This window comes from Gallinula chloropus, assembly GCF_964237585.1.
Source record: "Gallinula chloropus genome assembly, chromosome: 1".
Lineage (NCBI taxonomy): Eukaryota > Metazoa > Chordata > Aves > Gruiformes > Rallidae > Gallinula > Gallinula chloropus.
This window is the reverse complement of record NC_140085.1, coordinates 26,021,759-26,033,391: the sequence shown is the minus strand read 5'-3', so window position 1 is coordinate 26,033,391 and position 11,633 is coordinate 26,021,759. Positions and strand designations below refer to the sequence as shown.

Genomic DNA, 11,633 nt, shown 5'->3' with positions numbered 1-11,633 from the left:
ACAGGGGTCAAGCTGCTACAAAATCAGTTTCAATCCAGTTACTAGTGTTAGAGGGGCATTACTAAACTGTACTTGTGAGCCTTGCTTTGGGGCAAGCAAAGCTAGACAGACTTGGCAGTGAAAGCTGGTAAGTAGTGATGTTCCTGGGCACAGCTCGCTGCTGTTGCCCTGGGGCAAGCTGTTTGTCATGTGCAGTTGAGACCTGTTGGGCAGCAGCATGATGTGATTGCACAGACACAGCCTTTGCAGGCAGCTGAATTAAGATTGATTTCAGAACAGCAGCACTACAAAGGGCTTTAAAGGACTTCTAAAAATCTCTCTCTCTCAAACTGCAAGTTCCTATTAAAAGTTGTGCTGCTCTTCAGAGGCTCTTGGCCTGTCTCAAACTGCACTGGAAAGACTCGTGATACCCTAGCATTGCCTGTGTTAGGTGGTCACACACACTTGAGAGAGGTGCTTGGTCAGGGTTCCACAAGTCAGAATTTTGAGCAGTGTTAAAGCCTCGCTGCCTGGAGCTGGGTGTGGGCTTGTGGGAATTGAGACATACAGAAATCTGTCTGTCAGCAGCTGGCAAGGGACACCTCTAGGCAGTGCTGGGGTCAGAGCGCTCATCTGGCTGGGGGGAGCTTCAGTTTCAGTCCCCTGACCAACAGCACCAGCATGAATCTGCTTCCTGAAAGGAGGCTCCAAGAAAGAGAGACTCTCTCTGTTCAGGGCCTGAAATCTCCTTTCTCTGTCTCTGTTCCAACTGTATGTAAACATTAACTGGAATTACTAGATAAGAACCTCAGCTGTTGTCATTAAGAGCCCATCCCCTGTGAATGAGTAAAAAGGCTTGACCACACAGGCAGCGCTGCGTGCCTTCCCTGTCACTGGGTTGCAGTTAGGCTTGCTTTTAATCCAGTCCCTTTCTGAGAGGTGTCAGCTTACTCCACTTTAAAATAGTTCCTGGGGGTTTTTTTGCACCACCCTGTTAGGTGGATGGGTGCTGCTTCAGACTTGCTGGGCATGGCTGTGATAGGAACACAAGTATTGTGCCACAGCTAAGACTAAAGCACTTCTTCCTCGTAGATAAAAGTTTAACAGATAAGCTCACCCTCAAGCTTGACGTACAGCTCAGAGCTGTGGGACAGTAGTTTTTAGAATAGCATTATAAACAACCATTGCAGTAAGCTACACTATCTACAGGTGCATTGATGATGCTGCCAAGCAACACACTGGATTTGCATACAACCACCTTAACACAAGGTTCCATAGCAGTTAACGAGTTTCTTGGTTCACTTGCACTGTCACAGCTGCATGCCTCCATCTGCCCCGTGGTGGGGGAGGCAGAGCTGCAGATGTTCTGCTCTGCCTGCTCCTTCCTCAAGTGGTTGCTGTCCTGCAGCCTGGAGTAACATAATGAAGGGATTTTGAGTTTGTTGCTGTCTTCACACATTACCTCATGAGTAACGCTGTGCTAATATGCACACTGAAGAACCTCCTTGTTGGCAGCTGCCACGGCTAGCTCTTTGCTCACATGGGGACAGCTCAAAAAGGACACTAGGCAGTTGTACTGAATGTTTTCCAAAGGGCTTGTGGAATATGCCAGACAGAACCAACCAAGGTCACATTCCTCCTGTCATGGCATGAGGAATAGCTATTTAGGATGATTCCTGGAAGAGCACTAAGGAGTCTATTCCACCTGTTAAAGGAAAGGGAATGAAGCATCTCAAAGCTGAATCCCAAGCCTGTTCTCCAGGATTCTGTGTTGCTCAGCCTTCTGCCAGTGAAGGACTTTGCAAGGAACTGCCTGTGTGCAGGCAGGGAACAGCCAGGGCTCTGTAACCCAGCAGTGCTGGGCAGTTCAGGGAGCAGCAGCCTCCACACTGAGGGTAAGCAAAATAACTTCCATACAGTAAACTCCTAAGGTAGTAAAGCCAATGAATTGCAAAGGTTAATACTCTGCTGGTAAGGACTCACCTCTACTTCTTGGATAGCGAAAGTGTAACTGGAGGTGGACACAATGTGCTTCTGTTAAGGCTGCCTGGAAGATTTGCATTTGCAGCAAATAGCATGTCTGGTAGAACCAAGTTTATTAGCAGTTTCAATACCTGTACTTAAAGAGTAAAACCTGCTATGTTACAAACTACTACAGGGAGTAATTTGGATTTTAACCAGTTGACTGTGTTCCTAGTGAGGAGGTATACAGACTAGTGGTTTGGAAGCCAGATTGCAACATGTTTGGCTGTTTTGAAACAGGTGTTGCTTAAATGTGCAAACTGAAATGCAACTATTACGCTAGAACCAAATAAAGATGAAATTAAGTTTAAAAAGAACACTGAACAGAACAGAAAAAGGACACCTGAAGAAGATGGAGCTTTTTCTGTTGCAGATCTGAGCAGCAGGCTTATTGGCTAGCATAGAAGATTGCTCCCCTGGTTTACACATAGCAGAGTTAACATGTGACAGCAAACAACCTGGCCTGAGGGAGCATTAATAATACTAGAAATATTTGCAAGACTAAGTCAGTGATTCATTTTGCTTTATTTTTTTTTGTGCTTCTCAGACAAGATTTTCCAGAAATACTTGCTACATGTTTTTCCCCATGTTTACACAACATGTGAAGCAGGGGGGGCTGCGGTCTGGTAAGCCAGCAGCGTACCAGCCTTCACTGGGCATGTTTGCATGTAACCCGGACTGTATTTTATCATCACACAGTTTGATTTCCAGTTCATAGCACAACAGTAACTACTCAGAGTGATGCACTGTGGTACACGCAGACTGCAGTCAGAAAACTTCCTCCATGTAATATCTCTTTCCTCCCTCTCCTTCCCTATTTCCATCTACTGAAAAAACAAACCCCAAAAGTCACCACAGAAAAGAAACCACAAAACCAAAACCCAGAACTGTGTCCCAGTACACAGAAGTGGTGAGGCCCCAGAAGCACAGCTTGCATTTAGGAGGAGCAATACAAAACCTTCTGTTGCTACCAAGATGCGAAGTCTCCACAGCAACAGCATATAGACCTTGCCTAGGGGTAGCTCTTGGGTATGCTCTGTACCATTCCCTTACCCCTTTAAGGTAAGGTTATGTAGTTAAACCATCTTAGCCCGTGCTGAGCTTTACAGGAGCTTGAACTGCTTCTTCACATTCCCTTGAAAGTCCACAGGCATGCTCTGAAGCTGCCTTGGGCCCATCACAGAAACTACAGAAGGCTTTTGATTAAAAAAAGTGCATCAAAGGCAAGACAATGTTAGGAAGGAGAGGAAAAAAAAAAGGTCCTTTCACCCCAGCAGTGATTTAGGCCATTACTGGTGTCCTGGAAGCTTCATTACTCCTAGAAAGTCTGTACAGTGAGACAGGAGTCACTACCTGAAACTATTCTTTCAATTAGAGAAGAAAAGGAAAGGCAACTTTTCTAAGCCCAGGAAGAAGGCTGGGCCCCTAGTGCATCCTACTCTGCCTGCTGTGGAACCCCAGAGATGTCTCCAGGTCTGTCTGGAGAGGAAATCGGTACAGGTGTGAAACCCAGACATGTACTCTAATGTTGCTCGGGGTGGATGGCTACACGCCTGACATCAGAACCACCTCTAAACCAAAGCTGCAGCAGCAGTGGGTTAGTGCTGCCCAAGCAGGTGTCAGACTTTGTAAAGCTGCTGGCAGAGAATAAAGTGCTTGCGCTAGAACAAACAATGGAGCTTAGAAGGGTCAAATCAATGCAGAGTGCTGGCGCAGATCTATCTTCTGACACAGCCAGAAAATCATACAAGGATATCACTAAGGCAATAATTTTTTTAAGTTCTCTTTGGTTAAGGCAAGGACTGGCAGCTTCCTGAGTCCTCTCGGCTCAGAAGTTCGTGTTAAAGCATCAGCTGCCGTGTTCAAAGCGGCCCGTGCTGCCAACAGCAACAAGGATCTCTGAAGATACTTACAAGCAAGCTGCATGGTAGAGATATCAGAGAGATGGCTTGAGGCCACACAGCACACGTTCATCAACCGAATAAAATGAAATCAAACAGCCTCAGAAGAACGGTGACTTCCAAGTTCTTCCTGAAATCTCCCTTCAGCAGAGGCACTGGGACTTCTCCACGCTTGGGCTGGCAATCACTGGCCTGGAATCAAGATAGATGCTGTTCGGAGGGGTCTCTCCATGAAGCTGTAAGGTATTTCGGGCTATCAGCTCCTTAGCCATTAATGTGAAGACCTCTTCTATGTTTTGAGCTTCTTTTGCTGATGTCTCCAGCACAGCCAAGAGCCCGTGCTTCTCTGCCAGCGTGCAGGCGTCTTCGAACAGGACCTGGCGCTTATCCACCGAATCCGCCTTGTTCCCTTAAAAGAAGCAGACAGGGAACTCGATCATTGAGTCTCACAAAAAATCCATCTTAAAGTGCAGCACATTCATTCAATTTTGTTAAAAAATGGAATTATGGAATATGAGTTACTGGAAAAACAAGATGTGAGCACATCAGAGGCACTAACAGAACATGGATGGAAACTGCTGCTAATATGATTATATCAAGTGAGTTAAAAACCCAAACAAAGGAAAAAACCCACCCCAAAACCCCACCCCAATTTCTTGCTCTAGGTAGTGGTGCAAGAAGATCATTTGGAAGCAACTTTGGTTAGTTTTCTCTAGTGATTTTAAGTATTAGGTAACATTTAAAGTTAAATATTAAAAAGCCACAATAAAACCAACAAACAACAGTTTAAAAACCTCAGAGCTTTAGTGACTTCATGCTGTAAACCTAAGCAATGCTGCATAAAGGTTTATTCCACCTTTGGTGAAAGCCACACGCATTACACCATCGTCAAGGTACTTTGACCCATCTCAAAGTGGCTGCAGCTCAGCTCTGAAGATCTGGGACACTGTTGGTCTAAAGCAGATGTCCTCAAACCAACCCCCCCCAACCCAGAACTGGAGGAAGAACCAGCTCAACCGTAAAGGCTTATAAATAAGTCATGTTAAAATCTAAGTTACTTTAAGCTGATGTCAAAAAGAGACAAGAATTCACACTGGCAACCTTAATACTTAAAATGTATACTTAAGAAGAAGTGTCTGCATGTATATTACATTGAAGTGTCTGCATATATACTCTCTATATAAAATTATATATATAATATATTATATAGATTAGACTTCTGCTCGAAGCTGTTTAGTCAAAACTGGCCAGAAGCCATGAAACACCTGAGATAAATATACAAAGGTATTTTAAGTAGCTGTAGCACGTGGGGAATTGCCAGTTCTGGCACACGCAGTACCTGGCTATAGTTCATAGTTAGAAGACAATCTTTCATCAAATTCAAATCTTGAATTTGAAGCAGGCATAAGCTTACTCCCCTCCCATTAAGTCCCTTTCAGGTTTTCTAAAAGGGAAAAAAAAAACCAAACCCAAAAGCCCATCCCACAAAAGAAAACCACAACTCCTCCCCAAAAAACACCTGGCTTGAGGATTATCTGCCTTCTTAAAAAAAGCCCCTCTCCTTTCCCCTTCAGTTCCAGCTGGGAAAGTTAACATTTCTTGACCTCACACTAGAAAGGTGTACAAAATGACTATGCCTAATTAAATGTACAAAGACTTCATGCCAAAGTAAAGCAAACAGCACCAGCTCTGGAAGAAAGCACCGAGCTGGCTCCTTGTCAAAAGCTTTATTTTTACCCATTTCAGAACTTCTCTTAAAAGAAAAAAGTCTCCCATCAAACCTCAGCAGCCCCTACGCCACAGCCACACAGGTCTCGTCCTTTAGATTCACAGGTAAAGTTGGAAAAGCCCTACAAAGGTTAGTGCTCCCCCTGCCAAGCACTGCAGTTACACACAGGTCAGAATTTGTTTTTCAGAGGAAGAACAGGAAGGAATTAATTCGCCAGGAGCACAAGCAGGAGCTGAGGCCCCAAGCCTGCCACGCCGTGGGGCCCAGCGCTGCCTGTCCTGGAGAGCCAGGGCGCACTCGGCACAGTGCCACAGTGGAACAGGCAGCAGCAGCAGGATGTAAATAAAAGCTCTGCCCTTCCATCACACCAGTTCTCTCATTTGCAGGTTCTTTCTTGGGGGAGTGAAGAGCAGTGAGAACCCAAAACACAAAGAGAAAGAACTACACTGCTCCCTCCCAGCTCCATTCCAAGAAATTTCCACCCATTCCTTTCATCAAGGGGCCGAGTTTCTTGAATGCTAGTGGAATGCTAGGAAAGCCAGCAGACTACTTCTGTGCTCTACAAAAGCCATGTCCCCATCTACTGTCTTACCTGATCCGAGTCCCATTACAGAGTGTTGGACATGCATATCAAGAGAACAGAGAGGAAAGATGAGAACGAGGAGTTGTGTTGCTCTGCACCATTCCCTTAGTCTTGAATTATTGAGCTGCTAAATTCCTCCGCACCAGGAGCATAGGGTCAGACCTGCTGCAATTCTAACCCCACTAAGGCGGTCCCCACTTGCTCAACTAGCAGCAAGTTTGTTACCTTATTCCAGCAGGAAAGGAACAAGAAAAAGGTTTTGCTGTCTGCAATGGGTTTGGTCCTGTCAGGACCAGGCTGTGATTTTCCTGTTATTTTTAAGCTTGGGTCAAATTGACATAGTTTCTGATCTCTTAGTTATAACTGCATTCTTCTTTAATAGATGCTTTAAGTCATAGAGGGGAAGTGAAGAGGGTTGTAAATGTATTTTTTTAAAAAAAGCGCTATACAACATAATATTTAAAATTAGATTCCTACCAATTAACATTATCACCAAGTTTGCAGCACCATACTTTTCAATTTCACGAATCCAGTGAGGAATGGATTCAAATGTGGACCTCCTAGTAAGGTCATAGGCAAGGATGGCCCCATGGGCACTCCTGTAATAAGACTGGGTTATTGTCCGGAAGCGTTCTTGGCCAGCTGTGTCCCACACTTGGATCTGTAAGAGAAAGGACAGAAGTTGTAAAGAACAGGGAATGCTGCTTCCTAGGTGTCTGCCAGCAGCAACTACACTTTTGAAACCCCTTGTCCAGAAGGCAGCTTACTCCACTACACTTGCAGCGCGGCTTTGCCCTTTATAGATCCGCGGAGACATTTAAATGCCCATAAACACAATCTACACAGACCAAAGAAAAAGCTGTAGGGTAAACCCAGCTTTGCAAAGAGGCCAAGAAACTCAGTTTTGACAACTGTACTAAAAGATGCAGACCATTACAGCCTTCTAATAGGAAGCCCTGATGCAGGGCTAGACAAGGCAGAGCTAAATGAAGGGCAGGCATCCGAACTTTCATCTGTGCACAGAGGTAAGTCCTAGCTAACAATTTATTCTGGCATTTGTCTTGCATGCCTTCATCTTCCCTCAGATCAAGCATGCATCAAAGCAGAGCCTTTGCAAACTAGAGGGCTTTCCCTCCTCAACTCACAGCTCAAACTCTCACATCTCTGAGGGAGGAAAGAGTTGTCCCCTCCAAACTAGAGCTGACTTTCAAAGAACTCCCTGGAGGCAAACTGTGAGCCCTCTCCACAGGTAGAGCTAGAGAAGCCAGGAGGGCAAGCCTGTACTCAAGTACTGCATTCCCCAGGGCATCACTGGCACAGGCTGCCCAGAGAGGTGGTTGAGGTCCCATCCTTAGAGATAATCCAGGTCAGGCTTGATGGGGCTCTGAGCAACCTGATCTAGTTAAAGGTGTCCCTGCTCACTGCAGGGGAGTTGGACTAGATGGCCTTTAAAGGTTCCTTCCAGCCTAACACATTCAGCTCCCCTCAGGGACACCCCCATTCCAGAAAGCAGCCAGCTCTTGCCTGCTGCCTTCAGCGGGGCCGAGCAGGAGACGCCACGCATCCCGCTGCTCCCCTGTGCTAAGGGGAATGGCAACACGCTCAGTAATGGGGACACGGTGCTGCCTGCAGAGCAGCTGCGGCTCCCCCCAGCCACCGACCTTCACTTTCTTGCCGTCGATGTCCATCGAGCGCACAGTGAAGTCAACACCGATGGTGTTCTGCTGCTTCTCGTTGTACTGCCCCGTCTTGAAGCGGTGAACCACGCAGGTCTTCCCCACGTTGGAGTCGCCGATCAGGATGATCTTGAAGAGGTAGTCGAAGGCATCGTCCGCGCCGGAGCTGGAGAAAGGCATCGCGGCTCCCGGGCGGGCCTGCGGCAGGGCAGCGCGGGAGTGAGGGGACGGACCTGCCGCCCTGACCCAAGCGTCGGGGGCCCGGGGAAGGGGCCCCTGTCTGTCGCCCGCCCCAGCCGCCCGCTCACCTGTTGGCGCTCACCTGCCGGGACAGGTAGCGCCCGATTTGTACCCGCCCCGGCCCTCTCGGGGCCGGTGGGAAATGTAGTCCGCCCCCTCCTTTCCCTCCGCCTGCCCTGCCCCGTGGGCTCAGCTGGGGAAGCGGTGCGGCGCTGCTTGCTCACCGCCCGCTGCGAGGGGGGAGGCGGGCGAGGGGCCCGGGGCGCCCCGGGGCACAGCCGGAGCGCCGTCCTTAGAGGCGGCGGGGGGCGGACTACAACTCCCGCCGTGCCCGCGGGCCCTGCCGCCGGAAGAGCCGCCTCCCTCTCGACTTCCTGAGGGATGTGCTGGCCGCCGGCCCCGGTACGTGGGGGCGGGTGGTTTCCCCTGGGGCGGGGAGGGGGGACGGGGGTGTGGGGCAGGCGGCGGTTTGGTGGCCGTGGTGGGGTGACCGTCGCGGCGGGCTGCTGCCTGCCTTGCTGCTGCCTGCTCGCCTGGGCTCCCCACCCCACCCCTCTGAGGACGTGGCCGCTGGGCCACCCGGGCGGGGGGGAGGGGGGTTCGCTGAGGGGAAGAGAGCCGCGTCCTCATCGTCTGCCTCGGCGCTTCAGCGGGAGAGCCGGCCCGACCGGCCCAGCCGAGCCGAGCCGAGCCGCGCGGCGGAGCGGGGCGGGGCAGCGTGCGAAGCCGGCGCCGCAGCCGGCCTCAGGTGAGCCGTGCCCGCCGGCGGGAGCGCGGCCTGTGCGCCGGGCCGCCCAGCCCAGCCCAGCCCAGCCCGGGTCTCTTTGGCCGGAGCTCGGGTACCACGCGCGGGGATCCACCTGTCAGCCTGTCGCCTCCCCAGCCGGCGTCCCCGCGCTGGGATCGGCTCGGTGCTCGGAGGAGTCCCTTTTCCTGCCAGCCGGCGCCCCGCTGGGGCTCTCGGGGGGATGGGCAGCTTGCGGCGGGTGCCAGCTGCCGGGGGCCGGCGCGGCTGGGGGGTTGTGCCTCCCCTCCGTCCGTTTGGGGAAGCGGCACGGAGCAGCCGTGTTTTAAGAAGAAAATCCCGTTGTTTGCACTTTGGAAGTCGCAGGAATGTTAATTCTGGTCTTCCCTGCCGGCTTCGGGGGGCGGCAGGGCGGTATTAAGGAAGTTTGGTTTGAACTTACGGTGTTTTGTTTTGACCTTAAGCGAAGGGATAAGGGAGAATGCTGAAAGCTGAACAGAAGCTCACTCAGAATACCGGTTAGCTGAAGGTAAACAGTGCTCAGCGAGGAGACAAGGCAGTCTGGCGCCCTAAAAGGAGGCCTCTTCCTTTCTTAGAAGCTTGGGCTTTCCTGCTGGGAGTTCTGTGGTTTATCTTGCCTCCTAGTTTTTGTTCCCCCTCTGCTACAAATCGAATGTGGTGTTCTCAGAATAATTTGAAGGCTAATTTGTAAGGATAAACTCCTGGCTGTGTACTCTTCTAGACTAAGGAGAAAACCTGTAAAAGGGACAGGATGAGGAAAGAGAAAACAAAATATTTCATGGTCATCTCTGCACTGTAAATAAGCAGAAAGTTTAGCCCTGTGTCAGTAGGTCTGGCAAGCTAGCTGAGGTTGAAAAACTGAGGAGTTTCAGTAGTAAATGCCATTTTAAAAAAAGAAAGAGGTGACTTTAAGGTCGAAATCAGGTCTTTGTTTTAAAAATACTCAGTATCTTGGACAAATAAGATCTATGTTTGCGTATGTTGACATGAAGCAAGTAGTAAATCTCGTGCTTCAGGCTGCAAACTGATTACCCAAGGAAGGAACTTTTCCCACAGCATTGCACAACTGGCAGTGTTTTGCTTTCCTCAGGAGAACTCTGTTATCTGCTGTTGCCTGGTGGGAGGAGAGGGAGAGGCAGGGAAGGAAAATGAGGTCTTGTGTTTGACCGGCAGCCCGTGTGGTTCACCAGCCTGTAAGGACCATGGTGCTGGGAAATCTGAGTGCCTTGCCTTGATTTCCTTTCTCTGTGCAGCTTGTGTGGCGGGACAGCCCTGAGCAGTTCTGCTGCTGCCTGAAAGGGAGTAGCACTGTGTGACACTTGTCTGCGTGCTGAGCTTTCATTTATCAGCGTTGAGGAATGGCCTGGGGCCTTAGATGAACGTAGTTGGAAGACTTGTGAAGGTGCCCCTTCCAGGCTTTGCCTTGCCTGCCCACAGCTCCAGCTGTAGGTGCTTTATTTTCCCTCTGTGTGAACCTGAGCATCCTAGAAACATGTCTCTATGAGAAAGTGCTGCTGGACCAGGGCGGGCTGGCTGTCCTAGCTGGAGGAATGGGAGCTGTTCCTGGACTGTGTCATACAGACAGTCTCAGATCTTGTAGAGGCTTGCTGCATTTGTCCTGGATGAGAGTGGAGGTGTCTGGATGTGGTGTAGGGTAAATGTTACTCTGGTGTCTCAAAGATTTAGTAGCTGGATCTCTGTTACTCAAAGGATCTCTATGCTATACTCCGTTTTGGAGCTCAGATCATAGAATCATAGAAAATATTGGGTTGGAATGGACCAATAAGGATCATCAAGTCCAACTCCAGATGTGGCCTCTGTTTCCATAATGATTAACGTATCTCATAGTAGCTGCCATCTCCTTGCCAGTCAAGCATGTGTCATCATTGAGGGAAGAGGAAAGGAAGACTTCTTACAGTGAAAGTTGTCATCATGAAATCTTTACAAGTTATTAGAAGGAAAAGCAGAAATCTCAGGGAAAAGCATCAGAAATTTGGATCAGAGGGAGTCTGGGCAATGCTTTTTAATTTCTTCAGGTGAAGCTGAACTTGAAAAGTCTTCTGTCAGATTTGTAAACTGTTACAAAAAGTACCTGTGGGTATGAAAGAACATGAAAACATTGTGTTCCATCTTACTTCAGCTCTGATTCCTTGGGGGCACAGGGATAGGGGGTTACCTACTGTACCTCTCCTCAGCATACAGAATGTGTGTGACATTTGAATATGTCTCGAAGGTGCAGCTCTTGCCAACTGATTTGTCTGGGTGCCTTAGGCCAGCCAGCATGGACAGGATCAGGTTCTGCCTTCAGCAGTGACCTCAGCGTACAGCTTACCCTGCACTGCGCTCCCTGTTGCACAGACATGAGTGTTTGTGTAGCTGCTCCTGGGCTGTGGCAGGGAAATCTGGCTGAAAAGAACTGCCAGGAAAATAAAAAGGGGGCACAGAGAGAGCAGCGAGGTTGTTTCTCTGACTTGGTCTATAGAACCATCCCCTCAGCCACACCACGACCTAGCACAGCATGAGCTAGTGCTCAGAAACCGTGTGCCTAACATAGCCTTTCCTCAGTACTGATAGTATCTGGTATCTAGAAGCTTAGGCAGAAGTTACCCGTGCCTTACAGGTGGTAGTACAGCTTGCCACATGCTGTATTAACAAGTTAGTGACAAATGGAGCGATAATGTTGGGCTTGAGGATGGACAGGAAGGGTGTCTAGCTGTTGGGTTGCAGTACTGACCTC

At 49.2% G+C, this 11,633-nt stretch overlaps 1 protein-coding gene across 1 annotated transcript; it reads right to left on the bottom strand.

Annotated features, from left to right (window-relative positions):
* Nucleotides 1-4,045: 4,045 nt before the first annotated feature.
* Nucleotides 4,046-8,310, bottom strand: RAB19 (RAB19, member RAS oncogene family; the record flags this gene model as incomplete). The annotated part of the gene is made up of 4 exons (XM_084267352.1): nucleotides 8,199-8,310; nucleotides 7,876-8,088; nucleotides 6,692-6,875; nucleotides 4,046-4,311 (listed from the first exon to the last, which is right to left on the bottom strand). The coding sequence occupies exons 2-4, from the start codon at nucleotides 8,068-8,070 to the stop codon at nucleotides 4,046-4,048; spliced, it is 645 nt and encodes a 214-aa protein (XP_084123478.1). The 5' UTR covers nucleotides 8,071-8,088; nucleotides 8,199-8,310.
* Between the last annotated feature and the right edge of the window lie 3,323 nt (nucleotides 8,311-11,633).